Raw genomic sequence first — 20,993 nt, 5'->3', positions numbered from 1 at the left:
CCATTCTCCTACTCAAGAAATGCCAGTGACTCCCATTTGCTCTGGAATTCATGGGTCCAACTATGTGACCCTGAGCAAGTCACCTAATCACCACTGTCTAGTCTTTCCTGCTCTTTTCCTTTGGAACCAATACACAGTACTGATTCTGAGAGGGAAGGGAAGGGTTTAAAAAACAAAGAATTCATGAGCCTTCCTCTGTTCAGCATTGATAGGCCTCTCTACCTCATTCCAACTTCCTTTTACACAGTGTTTATTCATTACAATCATTCAGTTGTCCTTCTGATATTTCCCCTCATCGTCCTTCATCCTTGAACTCTTTTGGTAGTTCTCATGGCTTGGATTCCCGAATCTCTGATCACTCCTCATTACGCACCTCCTTCAATTCCTTCCTAGCTCTGTGTTGCCCATGGATCATGGCCACTTTTCCCTCCTAGTTCTGTTGACCTTCTCTGCCTTTTCCCCATGAGTTCAGGCTATGTTTGAGAGAACTCAAGGGCATTCCTTTTAGGGCTATTGTCACTGTGGGGTATGTGCCTGGTTTTTCTCAGCTACAAGGGTCCCGTTCCCCTAGAAGAGGCCACAAAGGAAATTTGTGTATTTCATTTCATCTCTTTCAGACTGGGAGTCCAGGTCTAAGAGCAAGAAGGAAACTCCAATATAAGGCATTCCTGAGGAAGAAGGAAGCAAAAGGATTGGTCTTGCATTCTGCTTTTGGAGAAGTAGAAATTGATGAAAACAAATTCTGTGGAGAAATCAGAGAAACCAGGAGTCACATTTGGGGCATTTCATCTTTACTCATTTCAGAAAAGTACCAACATGTATACTGGAGAGAAATTCTACAAGTGCCCTCAATGTAGGAAAGCTTTTAATAAAAGCTCAAAACTCATTTTACATCAGAGAATTCATGTTGGAGAAAACACTTATGAATGCAATGTCTGTGGGAAAGGTTTCCATCATAGGTCAAAACTTAGCATACATCAGAGGGCACATACTAGAAAAAATCCTTATCAATGCAATGACTGTGGGAAAATGTTTATTAATGACTCAAAACTTATTTTACATCAGAGGATTCATACTGGTGAGAAGCCTTTTAAATGTAATGATTGTGGGAAAGTCTTCAGTCATAGGTCAAAACTTATTATACACCAGAGAATTCATACTGGTGAGAAGCCATTTAAATGTGATGATTGTGGGAAGGCCTTTAATCAGAGTTCACACCTCCTTCAACACCAGAGAATTCATACTGGTGAGAAGCCTTTTAAATGTCATGATTGTGGGAAGGCCTTTAATCAGAGTTCCAACCTCCTTCAGCACCAGAGAATTCATACTGGTGAGAAGCCATTTCAATGTAGTGATTGTGGGAAGGCCTTTAATCGAAGTTCCCACCTCTTTCAACACCAGAGAATTCATACTGGTGAGAAGCCATTTAAATGCGATGATTGTGGGAAGGCCTTTCATCAGAATTCCCACCTCCTTCAACACCAGAGAATTCATACTGGTGAGAAGCCATTTCTATGTCATGATTGTGGGAAGGCCTTTAATTGGATTTCCAACCTCCTTCAACATCAGAGAATTCATACTGGTGAGAAGCCATTTAAATGTAGTGATTGTGGGAAGGCCTTTAATCAGAATTCCAACCTCTTTAAACACCAGAGAATCCATACTGGTGAGAAGCCATTTAATTGTAATGATTGTGGGAAGGCCTTTAATCAGAGTTCAAATTTAATTGTCCATCAGAGAATTCATACTGAAAAGGTTATTAAAAAATCATGAATGTGGTAAAGATTTCAATAAGAGAACAAATATCCTGGTACATCAGAGAATTCACACTAGTGAGGAACCTTATAAATGTGAAGGCTGTGAGAAAGTCCTCAGTTTTCAGTCATATTTTCTTGACCATCAGAGGGCCCATATTGGTGAGAAACTTTAGTAATGTGATGAATATGCCAAAGGGCCCTGTAAGCATCTAGTACTCGTTGATCATCTGATCATGTTAGATATAAACCTTTTCCGTACGCTTCTTGTGAGAATGTTTTGGTACGAAACACAAAATTTTCTACACTAGAAAACTCGTGCTGAAAAAAAAAAAACAAATTAGGTCCACAAGTTTCATTTGGCTGTATGATTATCATGAAATGTGTTTCTGTTTAGTAGCATAATAATGAATTCAATTTTTTATTTCATTCTTTACCTCATTTTTGACAATCAAATACAAACCATTTATATTTATTATTTTTATAAATATATTTCCTCCTCTCTGTTATTCCTAGTTTTACATGGGATTGATATTTATCTTTACATATTTCAAGCAAGGTAATGTGTTCTAGTTTGAATGTCACTTCATCTAGATGTTAATATTGCAATTTCTGTCTTATAATAAAATATTATTTTTACAATATTTGCTTATTTTTAAACTAGGGATTTTGTGTATTATTTATCTTCAATGATTTATAAAAATCATAAGTTTTTTGTTGCATGAGACATTCTATGTGACTTATTTTAATAAGAAATTCAAACTATTTCTAAAATGTTAGGAATTTCAGTTTATTTTCGATAATTTTCTTTTCATGATTTTTGTTAATTCCATCATTCATCTACAGCAAAGCCCTTTAATGGGTAAGGTAAACGGACAAGTTCAATAGACTTTTATTTGAGGGGAGTCTATCCCCTCTAGAGGCCAAAGGTTGTTCTCCCATCCATGGGAGGTGTTAAATTTATTTGTGGTTGAGATGGAAATATTAATTAGGTGGTCGCCGGGGATTTAAATTCTAAATCCCAAAACGTATTACTCAAGTAAATAGAATTTATGGTAATTGATTTATAATAGAGGGAATATATATATATATATATATATGTATATGTATATATATATGTATGTATACAGAGAGAGAGAGAGGGAGAGAGAGATCTGGCTTCTTCTGATATCAGAATTTCTAAGCCCCAGCCAGGAGAAAAAAGTCTCAAAACGATGGGACTCTCTCAGAAGTTTAGACCTCTGAAAAAGGCATGGTCACTAAGTCAGCCTTTCACTCACCAATGGTGACCATCTAAAAGGAAAAGCAGTCTGAGGTCTCTGGCCTGAGTTCCTTCAGGGGTCCAGTTCCTCGGGTCCAACACCAAGTCAGAGAATCCTCCATCCAACTCGAATCTTGAATCAAAATATCTTCTTCTGGCCTCTGATCTTCTTAAAGATCTTTTTCTCTTGTGTCACCTCCCCTAAATTTCACACAAATCACAGCAGATGCTACTCTCCAGGACTGCCCACTCTTTAGTTCATACCTTCTTTGGTTTGAGTAAACCTTTTTTAGTTATTTAACACCTTTTTTGGTTAGATCACTTTTTGTAGCTACTTAACACCTTTTGTATTTAAAATGGGTAGATCTACTTAAAATACTGAGTTACCACCTTTTTGTAGATTAAAGTCTAAAACTACATTGTGTATTACAATTCCATCTTCCCAATAAAGGAAGAGCTAAGTACCTTCATTGTTACAATCAGAGGATGTAAGGGGTAAATGTAGGGGTTTTGACTAATATATTATCCTTATAGTCACCAGGGATTCATTCAAATCCCAATAAAAATATTCAAGTCAGTTTGGGAATTGTATGTTAGTTTAATTAATATAGAGGGAAGGAATGAAGAAGAACAGAGAGGGGAAAGGGTATAAGATTTCTCTGGCCTAGCCTGAGCCAAGGGGAGTTCAGAGACCTTCCAGCCACAAGGCCTCCTCCGAGATGAGGGGCCTCCTAGGAGGATGACGTTTTTAGGAAAGGTAAAGGAAAAAAAGGAATCAGCCTAAACTCCAAGAGAGCTCAGGGAACACGCCTCACCTGACCCACAATATTAAGCTTCTCCCAGTTACTGTATCAAGGACACTCATCACCAAACCGGGACAATAGCTGCAGCAATGCCAAGATGCCCAGCACACTGCCACAAGCCACCTCTCCACCAAAAGAGAGCTGGCAAGAGGAAGTGCAGTGAATATATAGACTTTTTTTAATATCACTTCCTCCATCTCACATGTATCAATGGTAGCTTAAGCATGACTTAGGACAGCCCAGGGGGTCTGATAGTTGTTTCTAATTTGTCACTTGATAGAACATGTTGGTCATTGGGCATCCTTCTCAACATTTGATCCATAAATACGGGTGTAGACAACCTTGTTTTGTTAGGATTTTAAAGATTTAATCAGGATGGCCAAAATCTAAAATTCACAGGGATTACAATTTAATCTTCACAATAAAAGAAGAGCTAAGTATCTTGATTGTAACAATCAGGGGAGAGCTAAATCCAATCTTCACAGAGGATTTTCCTGTGTGTCCTCAGAGAAGGACCCCTTTCATTCTAGCCAATAAAGCCAGCCTGGAGTGATGGCCAGGTGATCCTTCCTGAGCCTGATGTCCCAGAAAGTGCCCTCCTATTCCAGGCAGTCACACACAGAACATAGTCCTCTTGGGAAAGGGAGAAAGGACTGCAGAGAAGCCTGATTCTTTCCTCTCTGTCTGTCTGGCAGAGAGGAAGGAGATAAACTCTGAGCAGAGAGGCTGAAGGAGATGCTCCATTTCCCTCCTGTACTCAGGGGATGAGTAATGTAATATTTATAGGGAAAATGGGTTGAATATAAAGAACAGGGGATACTGAAGGTTTTGTAACAAGGAATGGAGGAGTTGAGGGGAGAGAGGAAATATGGCTGCTGGTGAGGGAAAAGGAGTGAGATGCCCGCTACTGAGAGGCTATTTTTGAAAAATGGGGTTCCCAAGAAATGGGCCACTTATGATAGCCTGAGGAGACATCTTCTCTATTGGATTGATGTGGAAGATATCCCAGAATAGGTAAAAACAGATCCTCCTGAGGAAAAGCCTCCCCCCAGACTTAGTTGCCCAGAAGAGGTCCAATAAGGACCATTGATACTTGAATGACTATCTTGAGATTCAGCTCCCTCTATGTCCCCTGAAATGATAGTCCTCTTATCTGACTGCGGTTATTTAAATAAAGATAAATTTTAATGACAATGTTGGATTGGGGAAGGTATCAGGGAAGAAGGAAGAGGGATTTCCCTAGATGAGGTTTGAGTCTCTCTCAGCTTTTGAGCTGAGGCCAGGTCTCACAGAGGGATGGAGGGTTTCTTTTATTCCTGTCTATGCTATTCTGTGCTAGTTTTCTTAAATTCAAAGTCTTAGCAGTAGACAGCAAGAGGAAGAAAAGTTCTGATCTTCAGAGGTGGTTGGGCCTGTCTCTTCGGGCTGATACCCCTAAATACTGGCCTTACAATCCAAACTGTTTCCACTGAGTCCTTTTGTCCGATTAATATGATCACAGGGATCCAGGTAGATCACACAGTTGGGAAATTCATGAATAGAGGCACTTCTATCTAGAAACAGGAAGAGAGTGCTCCTCATAAGACCAACTTCCACTTCCAGTTGCCCCTCTCTCCACCAACTGTCATTCTTGTCAATATCTTGTCTCTAACATTCCAACTACTGTTTGTTCCACCTGACAGGCAGAAAGTCCAAAACTTGCTTTAGTTTTCCTTTCCACTGTAATGGCCAGAGGCTAGGCTATCCCAGGGCTTGAGAAGAGCAGCCAAGTGGATGAAGATGAGAAGGAAGGTAGCTACAGAGCTGGAGAGGTCAGGAATGGGATGTAGGATGTTGGCAGAGGTCAGGAACTTGGTGAAGCGGTTAGAGGGCAACAGGAAGCTAAGGAAAGAGATAGATAGGGAATGGAGAGGAGGAAAGACCAGGCAGGGGGTAGAGAGAAAAGGGAATATTAAGAAGGATAAAGCAGAGAGGGGAGAAGAGAGATTAATGAGAGTAGCTGGCATTGACATGGGACTTTAAGGCTGGCAAAAGGCTTAAGAGGAGCAGCCTCATTGGATACTCAAATGACCTCTTGCATTATTTATAATGAATTCAGAAAATAAAGAAACTGAGGCTCAGAAATGTCATGGCCTGACTAGAATCACACAGCTACTCTTCTGGACTTAGTGCTTCTGTGAAGAAGCATCCAGTCAGAAGAAGGGGACACAGGGACAGAATTATTTACAATGTAAGTCCAGAAGGTCATTGAGTTTCCAGAGTAAATATGTTTCTGTGGCATATCTGGCAGAGGAAGGACAGGGGCCAGGAGTATAGCCTGGACTCCAACATGCTGCTGCCAATGGCCCTAAGAATTCCTACCAGCATGCAGGAAGACCATATAGATAAACTTCAACAGAGACAACTCTGCTTTAAATAAAATATAGCCAGTTCCTTTGACACTGGTTTGATGTCCTGCTCTCTTCCTTCTTTTGGAATTTGGCAACCCAGCAATGTTGAGTGCCAGGATTCTTGGCTGTGCTTGATTAATTTGGTTTTAAAATATACCTTAATAACAATTCCAATACAACTGCTTCCTTTGGACTACTATGATTCTGTTTTATACATTAAAAAAAAATTGTATCCTTGCAAAGTAAAACCCCTCTGAGGTACCACATATTATTTCAGGAAAGCCTCTGTCACCCTTCCCATCACTCCCTTCTCCCTCTTCATGGCCTGTGAAGGGTCCTTGCCAAGGCTCTGGCTGATTCTTGCATGGCCCTTTGCCCTCTCTCCCCCTCACACACAATTCTGTGAAAGGGAATTCTTTATTCCCAGTATCTATTTTGAGTTAACACTCTAGTTAACACTAACCCCTACTTAGATTGGGAAGACAGGATTAACTCTCCTTTGTCTACATTTGAATTGAATCAACAAGACTGAACACCGGTAAGAAGCTAACAAGGTACTTAGAGAACTCACAAGTCACTTACTGAGAGAGCTCCACCCTTTTAACTCAGTCCCAAACTTGTGAATATGATGATCAGAGTTTAAACCCTCAGAAACTCAATCAGCCAGGAATCTGTGAACCTTTGTGATGAGTATTCACCCCCCCAGAAGATGAGAAATGGTTCCTATGAGCACTGCCCCCTGAGCAGTGCTGGACAATTTGGAAACTGTAATTGGCCCCTGTGAAGAGAGATAGGGACAAAAATTCACTATAAAAGCCATGAATTCTTCAGTTTGAGTCAGTCTTGTGCAGATAGACTCCTGACTGGAGAGTGTTTTCAAGGGAGCTTCACTGGAGACTGTGCATTGGATCGAGGGCTTAGAGCTTGGCTTCAACTTGGACCCAGACTCCTAGACTACTTTGAGAGGGGAGTGAAAGGTTGACTACTTTCCTAGTTTCTGGAGAGACTAGCTTCCATCTTGGAGGAAGCTGTATGGTTACTGACTACAGGCCTTCCTGGTTGAGAGCTAATTAAATTCTGCCTGGATTAAGATAGGATGGATAACCTCTCTAATCCCCTCACATTTCTCTTCTTTATTGTTTCTTCTCTATTTGTAAATAAAGTTCTGACTCAAAGTATAATAAATATTGGTGAGCACATAATTTCATAAAAGTATTGTCCCACCATTAAATTCAACCTTTATAGTTCCAGATATAGAACTGTAAAAGTACATAGGAGGAATGCACCACATAAAAGGGAGCTGAGTTGCCTTTCTTCCTGAGAGTCTCCTTCAGGCCTTGTTATTTGTTTTCAGTTGTTTCCCATGATTTACAGAACTTCACCACCCTGGGCCACAGAACTGCAGGCCTAACCCTCTACTGCTGCTCTTGCTATGGGCGTGTGGCAGCCCCTGCAAGGGTCCAGAACACCAGATCACTCCATCAGAACTTGGGTCCTCAGCTGAGACCAAGCTGAAAACTTCTGTGCATGTACCCTCATTAAAGGGAGTCTCTGAATCTACCAGTGAACTTTGATCCAATATCGATCCTGACCACCATGTTGCTGTACCCTGGCCAGGGTACAGATCTCCTGTATGACAGAGCAGTCCAAGCCTAGAACTCCATCATACCACAATGTTGAAGATTGTAATATTCTTCTCTAAGACGAGGAGAACATTGTACACAGAGACTAATACACTGTGGTATAATCGAACGTAATGGACTTCTCCATTAGTGGTGGTGTAATGTCCCTGAACAACTTGCAGGGATCCAGGAGAAAAAAACACCATTCATAAGCAAAGGATAAACTATGGGAGTGGAAACACCGAGAAAAAGCAACTGCCTGAATACAGAGGTTGAGGGGACATGACAGAGGATAGACTCTAAATGAACACTCTAATGCAAATACTATCAACAAAGCAATGGGTTCAAATCAAGAAAACATCTAATGCCCAGTGGACTTACGCGTCGGCTATGGGGGGTTGGGGGGGGGAGGAAAAGAAAATGATCTATGTCTTTAACAAATAATGCTTGGAAATGATCAAATAAAATATATTTAAATTTAAAAAAAATATTCTTCTCTAAGACTACACACAAACATGTATACACACATATATGTTCCCTTTTCTTTCTCATATAGTATGTGGAGTCCGCGGTATATCTTTGCCACCTATCTACCTGCCACCAAACTCTTACCTTTGGCAGCAGTCACACACACACCAGAAAACTAAGCCTCAAACTTGTCTGAGTGTTAGGTAGATGTCTCCCCAAAGAATGTGAAGACTTCCTCAGCTGAATGGGCAGATGAGAACCATTTCTTACAACAGCCATGAAGGCAGTGGTTGAGGCAGGGCTGGGTTTTAGGGCTCTTAGAGTTTGGTTAGACATTTGAAAAAGCCAGGGTCTTCCACTTTGCAACCGAAATATGCTAAGTCTGGGAGTAGGAGGGCAAACAGCTCTCATTCCTAGCCACTTTTTCTTTAAGAGGAATGGGCTGTCTTAAGATCACACTCAACCATCTGAGCCTTTCCCACTAAATCCTGGCTACAAAAAGGCTGTCACCAATAGTGAATATTGAGGAAATCTATTTACTCAACCAAACCCAAACCACAAAATAGATGAATTGCAAAAATGAGAGTATGGAAAACATGGCTCCCCAACTGGGATCAAGCGATTTAAGTTCAACCAACAGTCAGGTTTTCCATATATATCATCCTGGGGAAAATTCTCAGAAGTCTTTAGAGAAGCCAATGGAAATCAGTGGATATACTGAGGAGCTAGCTATCTCTACATATCTGTAAGAGATCTCTCTTTCTCCTTTCTGGTGACTTTTTATAAGAAAGAACAAAGAGGGAACAGCCAGGTGATTTAGTGGATTGAGAGCCAGGTTCAAATCTGGCCTCAGACATTTCTAAGCTGTGTGACCCTGGGCATGTCCTGACCCATCCCAGTTGGGCCCCTGGGCACCTCCTGACCCAGGCAGGCTGTCTCTGGTGTTCACCCTCTGCAGGGACTGCCTGGTCTTCACTGCTCAGCCTGACATGGCCTTCAAGGCTTGGTTCAAGCCCTGCCTTTTCCCTGCCACCTTCCCCAACCAGCCAACCGCACCTTCTGGAAGACTCCCTCTCAGATGATCCCAGACTCTCCTGCTCATAGCTCCTGGCTGCCTGTCGTCTCACTTCTTTCTGATGGCTAGTAGCAATTTGTTTCCTTCTTTGAAAACTTCCAATTGCTTAGAGATAGTATCATTATAGATGTTGATCCTAAGGTTGTTTTGGTTTTCTTCATGCACTGCTTTTCCTTCCTATAGAAACAAATTAATCTTCTTTCACAGTTTCATGTTATGTCTCATTAAGACTTTTCCCCATCATATGTGTAAAAGATTTAATATCATCTTTTATATTTTTGATGAGGATTTTCTAAAACTCTTCATGAATCCATTTGGACATTATGGCTCTGCTATGACATGATCATTTGCTTCCTTTTCTCACCAAACTGCTTTCCAGTTTTCCAACAGTTTATTTTTATTCAAAACCTTCTCCCATGTTTTGTGAGTTTGGGTCTATCCAACACCAGAATAATACCCAATATGGCAAGTGTCATAGTTTTATCTCATCAATATCTAATCAGATTTCAGATCTTTTTCTATACTTTGTCAATATTTGCCAATTTTGCCTTACTCTTTTCACTTCCTTACATGTTTACATACTATCTTCTTACATTTTTTTCTAGTTTAATGAAGTTTAAGTGCTATTTTGATTGGATAAAACTCTCCAGATTGATCCATTTGAGTACCATCATCATCTTTATCATGTGTATGCAGTATTTTTATCTTTTACTGCACCTGTGATTTAATGTGTACTGAGCTCCTGGTAAGGAATTTTCTTTACCGTTGAGGCACCTTCTTTGCAATTTTTAGTCTTAGAGCTTTGGAGGGACTGAGTTATTAAGTGATTTACCCAGGATCATTCAAATTTGTCAGAAGTAGAACTTGAACTCCGATCTTTAGGACTAGAAGACCAACTTTTTACCAATTTTGACATGCTGCCTAATGGTATTATTGAATATATTTTACATATTTAAAATTTAAAAATATTTTATGTCCCCAATTATATGTAACAACAATATTCAATGTTTTCTCAAAATTATAAGGTACAAATTGTCTCCCTTCTTCCCTTCCCTCTCCCCTCCCCAGAGGGTGAGCAATTTGATCTGGGTTATACATACATGTATTGTCATGCAAATCATACTTCCCATATTGGTCACTGTTGTAAGAGAATAGTCATATAAAACCACATCCTCAAAATAAAATCACAAAGAAAGTGAAAAATAGAATGCTTTTATCTGTATTCCAACTCCCACAGTTCTTTCTCTGGAGGTGGATAGCATTCTTTATCATAAGTCCTTCAGAATTGTCCTGGGTTATTACATACCTGGGAATAGCTAAATCTCTCACAGTTAATCACCATGAGTTATTCTTGTTACTGTGTACAATATTCTGCTGGTTCAATTTATTTCACTCTACATCAGTTCACTTTGGTATAATTCTTTCTGAAGTCATGCTGCTCATCATTTCTTATAGCACAATAGTATTCCATTAACATCATACCCCACTGTGCGTTAAGCCATTCCCCAATTGATGGATATCCCATCAATTTTCACTTCTTTGCTATCATAAAGAGTTGTAAATATTTTTGTACAAGTAGGTCCTTTTTGCTGGGGGCCATCAGTCCATGAAGCCTTGACAGAATCACTCATGGTAGCTGGGGAGGCCACAGAGTGTCCTTGGAGAGATGTGACTGCCCACTCTATCCCCCTTGCATGACTTCTTCCATCAATGCCCCTTACCTATGAATTGACATGATTATTATTCCCCCAGTCTTAAAAGAAATAATGCAAGAGCAAAGCACCTATCCCCTAATTCTCCTAAACATCACCAAAGAACAGACCCTCAAACCCAATCCCAAAAGACTATCATGGGTTACCTTTTACTTAGGTACATAATTCCCAGCGAAACCGCAGCTACAGGCCAAGCCAAAAACTCTCCCACCTACAGAAGCCTCTTCTCATGAAGGCAGCACACAAATCAGTCATAGAGGCCCAAGCGATAAGTACAAGTACATCAAGCTTCAGTATGCCTCAGTGACTCGATCCCACAAATCAGTAACTCCCTAGAAGCCACCAGTCTAAATTTGAATTGTGTTCCCAGACCGCTCAGCCTCCATGATATGATTGTTTAGTTGTCTTCTAAGAACTGCTGATTAATTATTCCGTTTTATTAAAAGCAATACATAATTTTCCTTGATTGACTGTAAGCTCAAAACTTCTCACAAGGTAATGAGAAAATTAAGCCACCTGTGACAGAAATCATTTATCTTGTGCGCAACCTTTATTCTGTCTGTAATCACAATACAAGAATATAGAATGTTAATCAAGAGATTTGTTAAAAGCTGATGTATCACTTTTCCAATTATCTCTCTTTGATTTTGTGTGTCTGCATGCCGAGAATATGGATATAAAATAATCCCAAGCCTGGAAATGTCGGAGCAGCTGAGATGCAAAGCAGTCCCATGGCCATAATGATTAAGCTGTCTTCTGTTTGTTATTTATTTTATTTTATTTATTTTGACTGATTGTTCGCCACTTGTCGGGAACCCTGGAGTTGCAAGTTGGGCTGGACCATGACCGCGGCACCTTTTCTCTCCCCTTTTTTTATATCTCTGGAACAGACCTAGTAATCGTATTAAGGGATCAAAGACTGCACAGTTTTATAGTGCATTGGGCATGTAATTGGGAAAAGTGCAAAAACTGCAGCAGCAACTAGAAATACTTCCAAATTATATCTACCAATAGTTATTCTCTTAATGTTATTTTCTAATTCCTTTAGCTAACATATTGAGAAGTATGATAACAATGGGAAGCTTGAATTTCCTATTGTCCTTACTAGGAACTCTTCTTTTCTTTTCCCCATTATAAGCAGTTCTTTTTGCATTTCTATAATCAATGTCGACTTAGAGCATTTTTTTTTCACATGACTTTAGATAGTTGTGATTTCTTCTTCTGAAAAGTGCTTATTCATATCCTTTGGCCATTTTTCAATTGGGGAATGACTTACAGTCTTACCAATTTGGCTTATTTCTCTATGTATTTCAGAAATGAGGCTTTTATCAGAGAATTTTGCTGTAATATTTTTTAGTTATGATTACTATGTATTTCCCTCCATCCAATTTTCCCTATTTATCCTTCTCTCTCCTTTCACCCTATCCCTACTCAAAAAATATTTTGCTTCTGAACACCTCCTCCCCTAGTTCACACTTCCTTGAGAACCTCCTTCTATTTTCTTCCCTTCCTACTTTCATGTAGAGCAAGATTAAGATTTCTAAATCCAGCTAAGTATGCATATTATTCCCTCTTTGAGCCAATTCTCTTGAGAATAAGGTTCGAGCATTGCCCACTAACCCCAATCTTCCTCTCTACTTTATATAAAGTAATAAAATATGGCACTAGTGGTTCAGAGTCAGTTTTCCCTGGCAGGCTTTCGCTCCAGAAGGACTGTGGTCAAGCTGGCTGCCCAGCAAACTTCCATATCCTAGAGCCAGGGTCTCCATGGCTTTGGACAGAAAGGGAAGGTATAAGGGTGGTCATGACACAAATGTCTAGAGTGCCCTTGGGTCTGTTAGTACAAACTTGCTGCCAGCAGCATGTAATGGAGCTGGAATCAGTAAGCATCAGTTCCTGGTGGTCCCTAACCTTTTGGATGTCCCAAATATAAAGCCAGCTGTCATTGCTTTATGTCTTATATAAAATACATTTGAGAGATTAAAGGGGTTGTAGAGAAAGAAAAGATCTGTTTGTCATGCTGTTCATATGACCCTCTTTGCTTCTTCATAAAAGGCTCTCTATACTTGTTCTCTGTCCATGGTAGTTTAATCAGTCCCATGAGTTCAATTATCTTTAATGTAGAAACATTGCACATAAAGGTGCTTTTCTCCATAGCCCATCTCTTCTTCCAAATTTGCTGTTTCTCTTGAGCAACATTATCCTTTATCTTGATTAGAATTTCTTTTATCAGTTAAAATCTTACCTTATGCCAGAGTTCTTTCCTCGTTCCAATCAAAACCGGTGCCTCCACTTGCCCTCTATATCTTGGATGAGCATCACTGGAATGTGAGCTCCTTCCGTGAGGTGACTGTTTTTGTCTTTAGAAGCCTAGTCCTTCACCAGTTCTGGACACACGTACTAATAATCATTGATGTGCTGACCATCCTAATAATATATGAAAATATAGTGGTGTCCCTACATCTCTATGCCACAAGGAAGCGTGCTGTAATTTTGTACATGAACATCACTATTTCTACAATTACTTTAACTTCTGATTAATGTTCTCTTTAAGATAGACAGATAGACAGACAGATATATAGATAGATGGACAGACAGACATAGATAGACAGATAGATAGAAAGAGAGAGAAAGAGAGAGAGAAAGAGAGAAAAAGAGAGAGAGAGAGTGAGTGAGTGAGAGAGAGAGAGAGAGAGAGAGAGAGAGAGAGAGAGAGAGAGAGAGATCCAACTAACAAATTTAACAGACATTTATTAGGCATCTTATGCAAGGCACTCAATTACATACAAAGAGAAAAACAAGTCTCCACCATCAAGGAGCTTCCATACAAAATTCTATTTCCTCACCTGAATCTATCTATGAAAAGTCGCCTCCAAGAAAGGCTGCACATTTCTATATTCACACTTACTACTGCCAAGGAATGAGAAATGTGTGGTTGCCCTCCAATCCCGGGAAAAATGGCTTCGCTCTTTCAAATACATCTTGAAAGCTTGAGGGGGTAAAAGCTGGGACAATCACTAATCCTAGAGCAAATTAAACAGCAAGAGGCATTCTCCTTGGACTCTATGACTTTAAGGATAAACTTTTTAATAGACCTCATTGTTCATGACCAAAGTTCCTGTGTCTAGATGAGGAGAATGAATGAAAGAGCATTTATTAAGCACTTAGATGCTATGTGCTGACAACACAAATAAAAAAGTGGAATGTCTCTGATCTCAGAAATTCACATTCTAATCAGGGAGACACCATATCAAAAGTTTGAGGTACAAGTCCCATGTTCCTCAGGGTACAACAGTAAAACAAGATGGTACGGCATATTCTCTAATGTGATTTCCGTGGATGAAACCACATTCATTTCTAATGTTAAATCATTTGACCATGTCAAGGTCTCTGGTGGTGCGAACCTGCTTTTCTGAATCCTTAGTCGTGGTTGTTATAGTTTCAAAAGCAGTTTGCCAGGTGGCATCTACCCAAGGATTGCTATCTTGGTTAACAGGGAACAAGGGCTAAGCTAGAAGTGGTGGTCTGCGTGGCAGTGCTATTTCCAGAAATCTAGGGCCCGGAATCCTGGGCAATCTGCATTCTCACAGGAGTGAGGATGGTGATCCAAGAGGTGGTGGCATGACTCCCCTGACATGTGATCTCCTGCCTTCTCTTCAGGGTGCTTTGCCACTTCTGCTAAATTGGCTTTCTTGCCCCATAGGTACCAATCGGTGGAGGTCACTGGCCCCCTTTGATTAGTTCTGCTACACTGGATGACAGCTATGGGGCTGGGCTAGAAGCAGAGTCTGTGGAGGTCTCCTAGTGCTAGGGCTCTCGCTGCCTGATACTGATAAATGGGGTTGCTCCTTCATTGATGGGGACTAAAGAATTGAAAGAACTGGGTCTCTATGAAATCTATTTCTTTCACCATAAGATGAATAAACAATTGGGAAGAACTTTCAGTAATTCACTCAACATTCTTTTTAATACCTACAATCTTGTAAGCCCTCTCCTCACTTTGCATTACACTGTGTTGATTCTTTAATATGCCTGCATGTTCCTCATGCTTTTTGCTCTATGGCATGACAGTTTCCATTGAATTGAAGTACTGGTTTGCGTAACCATTTCCCAATCTGGGGTCCTTACACTATTTCCAGATGTGGGCTTTTAAAAAAATACTGTATATAAGACTTCTGGAAACAACTTTGTATATAGTTTTCTTTTCCCCCAAGGACATATTTTAGTCAGAATTACCTCTTCAGAGAAGAAAGCTCTTACAACTATTCTCCATTGTCAGATTGTACAAATTCTATCAATAGCAGAAACATTTTTCTCCCCACAGTCCTGCCAATATTTGATTGGATTGTTTTTAAGTAACTCCTTTCAGTTGTTTGTGATTTGGGAGTAAAGAGCTTGGAGATCTTTGCAGAGTACTCAGAGAAAGTTTAGTTCTTATAGATTCTGCTCTTGGGATATTTTGGAAGTTTCTACAATCAGACCTTCCACTGACATCCTCAATTCAAGTCCTCCCACCCTCAAAAGCCTTTACCTTCTGTCTTAGTAGTCATTCTAATAAATGAGCAACAAGAACTAGAGATCTAGGGTTGTGACATGCCCACAGTCACATAGTTAAGAAGTGCCTAAACCCAGATTTGTACCCAGGTCCTCCGGACTCTAGACCATCCCTGGTGTCTTAGCTTCTATTCTGAAAGGCAATTTTTTATGCATAAGTTTGAAGAACATGATTACAAGATTCCAAACCATGCCTTTTCGGATTTATACAAATTAGGCTCTTCATGACTTTTAGCATATAATCTTATGATTTTTGAAGTCTTCATGATGTCAGTTCTATTTTTGTTGTTTAAAGAGCTTTATCTCTATCCTTCTGGAGTTTGAAAATTATATACAGATTTTGTACATATGATTTTGTGTCTTTTTCCTGTTTTAAGTGTTACTGCTAATTCTTCTTAGCTATGAAGGATATTCTTCAACATAATCTTCAAGTTGAATTCTTCACAAATGGCCATTTTGGGTAGGTTGGAGAACCCCAATTCATTCTCAACAACAGATTTCCCTCTGCCTTTGTATAAATTCTAGTATACCTCATCAGGTTTTTGCCCCTCTTCGGCACCTGGCACCTCCTCCTTACCCTGGTCATCTTTGTATACATCATCCTAGACATCATCAGGCTTAGAAAGTAGGGATCAATTTCCCCTCCTCCTCGCCTTGCCTATCAAGTGACTTCTACCAACACGATTATTCAACCAATCCACATCCCTCTATTTTTATCACTGTCTTAGATTATTTCACAAGTTGTGATATTCTTGAGTTATAAAAGAAGTCTTCTCACAAGTGGGGTCCTTTAGTCTTGACCAGAAGTCCGGCTTTATTATAAGACTGACACTGGTGTGTAAACCTTAAAATTTCTTAGACTTATAAATGTTGGAAATTTCACCATTGGGAAATTTCATACCTGAAAAATTTCCTATTGAGAGTGAGAACTCTATTGGAATGTGAATCCCATTGGCATGGGAGGTTCCTCCTCCTCCCTTCTTAAGATTACTTTAGGACAGAAACCTTTTGCTAAATAATGGAAAGGGCTTTGACCTATGCTTAAGCATAGAACAGGAATTTCTTTGAGTCATGATTGATTTTAGAATGGATACAATGGAGATACTTGGAATGACAGAACCAGGTCTTGGAAATTGCAATCTCCACCCTACTCAGTCCTAACAGGATTTAGGAAGGGCTGCAGCATAGATCAAAATTTAATTATTCCAATCTCTACCCTACTCAGGGTAACAGGATTTAGGAAGGGTGTAGCAAAAGATCAAGATTTAATTATTTGAGAATATGATCTTCAACAGAAATGTGCAAAGCCACAGAGCTCTGGGCGGTCCTAGGTTAAGCTAGAACCACCATTGGCACAGGGAAAATGATGGACAGTGATTGGTAGATGTGAGAACTGAGGGGAGGGAACTTGGATGGTTTCCTTAAAGAGAGAGGGGTCTGAGGACTAAGGGGTTGGTTGGAGACTTTTGGCTCTGAGTGGTTGGAGAGGTGTTCTGAGAATCTTGCTCTGAAGGAACCTGGAGGTGGAGGCCCTTGAGACTGTTTCTCCATTTTGGTCACGTGAGTAATAGGGACTGATCTCCTTTCTTTGCCCCAGCTATCTAAGGGCTTGGGCCTTTTGGCCCAGCCTAACAGAAGGGGTATTTAAGCCCTATTCCCTTCTCTCCCCATTCTCTCTCTCTCTCTCTCTCTCTCTCTCTGTCTCTCTCTCTCTCTCTCTCTAATTCCTTTCTTCCTCCTGTTTGTAATTAAACTCTATAAAATGTTGAAGGCTGACTTGAGTTTTCATTTAGGAATTACATAGCTGTATTCCTTGGCGACCTTAAATTAATATATATCAGTCTTTTAAAGTGATTTCCTTGTCACATTGTGGCTGACCACACGGGAGTCTAAAGAATTCTCTCAATAAACTTCTGAAATTCCTTGCCTTTTTAGTATACCGTCTCACCACTTAGTCCCTTTTAACAAAAAACTTGGCTTAAAGACATAGCTGCTAGAACACGTGAGTATAAAAAACTTTTTCTCTCTTCTCTTTTGTCATTAAGTTAAATTGGAATCAGCATTTTTTCTTTTTCTTCCCTTTAATCTTAAGGGACAGCTGGGTAGCTCAGCAGATTGAGAGCCAGGCCCAGAGACAGAAGGTCCTGGGTTCAAATTGGACCTCGGATACTTCCCAGCTGTGTGACTCTGATGGGCAGAAAACAGCTGTTTTAAATCTCAGCAACAGGACCCTAAAGTCCTGGCTGGAAGAGCTGTTTCTAAATATCCTTTCCCTTAAGGAACAACTTCCTGGATTAGAAAAAAAAAACAAAAACAAAAACAAAACCCTGTGGAAAGTTTGTTGCTTTGCCGTGCTTCCCATGTGTTTTGTGAAATTACAAAATATATATATATATAAATGACTACTACATTCTTTGACAATTATATGGCAGCTGAAGAATTAGGGGCATTGAGGAATGAAGGATACCTCCAAATTTTTATATTAATAGGTACTGTCATTTTTGTACTCCTCAATACTATATTTAGAGATGCTAAAATAAAAATTATTGAGGATAAAATAGAAAAAATTGAGGATAAAATGCAAGCCCAATTAGAAGATCTAAAATGTTTCTTACAGGATCAATGGGCAAACACCCACTCTACCAGAAACAGACCTGTTTCTGAACCTTTGAATGAGGAAATTTCCTTCCCTGAAATAGAGATGGAAAACACATTCCCTATAGCCCAGTTAACAGACTGCTTCTCTCGTGTAGTGTAAATGTTGTCTGAATTTAATCCCCAAAACCCTTCCCCTGCAATGCCAGTTTCTCATGTTCCCTCTCCTACAGAAAACCAAATTCCAACACAAAGGAAATCTTGTCCTCCTAGAGAAACCTGTCCTTGTCAAACTGACCCACAGGTACAAAATTCAACTAGAGGCCTGTTTCCTCTAAGAGAAGTACCTGAAATAGGACGGAATGGGGATGTGGTGACTTTAAGACATAGGATACTGTTTACTCCCCAAGAAATAAATGAATTTACACGAAATATCCCCACATATGAACAAGATCCTTTTCTAGTAACAAAAAGGATAGGAGACTTATTTTTTCAGTATAATCCGTCTTACAAGGACATTGAGAACTTACTACAGGCTTTTTTAAGTGAACGTGAAAAAAATAAAATAATTGCTCATGTCAACAAAACCCGGGGGCATAATGCAGCACATTGGCCATCTCAGGATCCCGAATGGGACTACAACAATCCTGAGGATTATCTACAACTATACCTTTGTAGAGAGGCCATCATCACGGCAATGAAGGAATGTGCAGACAGTACAGATAAGTGGATGGAACTGGAAAAAAATTAAGCAAAACGAAGAAGATTCACCATCCAGATTTATTGATAGAATTATCGAGTTTGGGGACAGATACTTAGATTGGGACTTAACTAAAGAGAGTAGTTTAAGACAAGTTAGAAGAATCTTTGTAAATAACTCTTGCAAAGCAATTAAGAATTATTTTAGAACACAATGCCCAAGATGGACAGATATGGACCTTGAAGAATTGCGAAAAACAGCTATATATGTTTTAAAGGGAAACAAGGAAAAGGAGGAAGAAAATAATGATGACATGGAGGAAATGAAGAAAAAAATGAGATATTTAATAGATAGGATGACTAAATTAGAAAGTGGGCATGATAATGAACCAACGACAATTGCCCCTCTCCAGAAATCCAATTATCAATCCATTACTTGCCACTTCTGTGGGAAGAAGGCCACAATATGATGAAATGTAGAACCTTTCTTAAGATGATTGGAAGGAATATACAGTTTAATAATAGCTTTAGAAATAATAACTATAGAAATGATGATAATGGTTATAGAAACCAGAATTCTAGAAATTATAATAATGACTATGGAAATAACTATAATGAATATAGAAATAGGAACTTTAGAAACCAGAATTATAGAAATAGGAATTGGGAAAATAATGACAATGCTCCAATTAAAGAAAATTATAATGATAATGAACAACAACAATATATCAGAAATGGCGCTCGTCCAAAAAATACTCGAGGTACTAATGACCCTCAGAGAGGTGCCCTTCAGGGGGGTGCCCAAGGAATATCCCAAACACAATGATGGTGTCCGGGGGTGGGGGGGCTGGGGCACAGGAATCAGAGGATACAACCTTTGATTTCCCAGACCCTGATGTCCTACTACCCGTTGTCCCTATCCACTGCCCTCCCCATACTAATGAACCCCATGTTACCTTAAAGGTGGATAACACCTATTATAATTGTCTATTAGACACAGGAGCTTCCTGGTCTGTATTAAAGAGAACACCTTCTTTACAATGTTATTCTGTTGGCTCAGAGAATGTAATGGGGGTATCAGTAATAACCCAAAGAGTTAAAAGACTTCCTCCTAGAATGGTGTCTGTAGGACCCCTAGAGGTACAACACTCCTTCCTTTTGATGCCTGACTCCCCTTTAAATTTGCTGGGGAGGGACCTTCTATGCAAACTCAGAGCCACAATAACCTGCTCCCCAGATGGCTCATTATCATTAGAAGTACCAGAGGAATCTTTAAATTTACTCCCTGTACTTCTCTCGGAAAACCAGGAGGCAAAAGAGCCTTCCATTTTTGAAATACCTAAAGATATACCGCAGTCTCTTTGGGCCACATCTTCTTCTGATGTAGGCTTACTTAAATCTGCTGTTCCTGTGCAGATAAAAACTAAATCTAGCCCACCTCCTTCTATCCCTCAGTATCCCCTCTCAAAGGAGGCAATTGAGGGTATTACACCAGTTATTAACTCATTAATAGAACAGGTAAAAATAATCCCTTGCAAATCTGAATACAACACGCCCTTCCTGCCAACTAAAAAACCAAAAAGAGGGCCCGATGGCAAGTACCTCTATAGATTCGTACAGGATCTAAGGGCAGTGAATAATCACATTATAAAGAGACACTCCGTAGTTTCTAACATACATACTATTATTTCATCTATTCCTAGCACAGCTACATACTTTACAGTAGTAGACTTGTGTTAAGCTTTCTTTTCCATACCAATACATGAGAACTCCAGGCATCTTTTTGCTATCACCTGGAAGGGCTCACAATATACCTGGTGTCGGCTGCCACAGGGTTATGTCGAAAGTCCGAGCTTATTTGAGCAAATTTTGAGCCAAGACACAGACAATATAACATTTAAAAATAGCAAATTAATCAAATATGTAGATGATCTACTCTTGGCTTCAACAGATGCAAAAACATGTCAAGAAGATAGCAAACACCTTCTTTTGGAATTGCACAAAAGAGGACATAAAATCTCTAAGGATAAAATTCAATGGTGTCTCCAAAAAGTAGAATA

The 20,993-nt window shown here is 39.6% G+C and overlaps 1 protein-coding gene across 1 annotated transcript; it reads left to right on the top strand.

Annotated features, from left to right (window-relative positions):
• The first annotated feature begins 668 nt into the window (after positions 1-668).
• Positions 669-2,114, top strand: LOC130454043 (zinc finger protein OZF-like). The gene has a single exon (XM_056796865.1). The coding sequence runs from the start codon at positions 730-732 to the stop codon at positions 1,771-1,773; it is 1,044 nt and encodes a 347-aa protein (XP_056652843.1). The 5' UTR covers positions 669-729; the 3' UTR covers positions 1,774-2,114.
• Positions 2,115-20,993: the final 18,879 nt, after the last annotated feature.

This window comes from Monodelphis domestica, chromosome 4 (genome assembly GCF_027887165.1).
Source record: "Monodelphis domestica isolate mMonDom1 chromosome 4, mMonDom1.pri, whole genome shotgun sequence".
In the NCBI taxonomy this organism is placed as follows: Eukaryota; Metazoa; Chordata; class Mammalia; order Didelphimorphia; family Didelphidae; genus Monodelphis; species Monodelphis domestica.
The sequence above is the reverse complement of the archived record's forward strand: the minus strand, read 5'-3'. Positions and strand labels throughout refer to the sequence as shown.

Bases quoted from the DNA above. Each gene is read 5' to 3' on its own strand.
- LOC130454043 (XM_056796865.1), top strand. From the start codon at position 730: ATGAAAACAAATTCTGTGGAGAAATCAGAGAAACCAGGAGTCACATTT.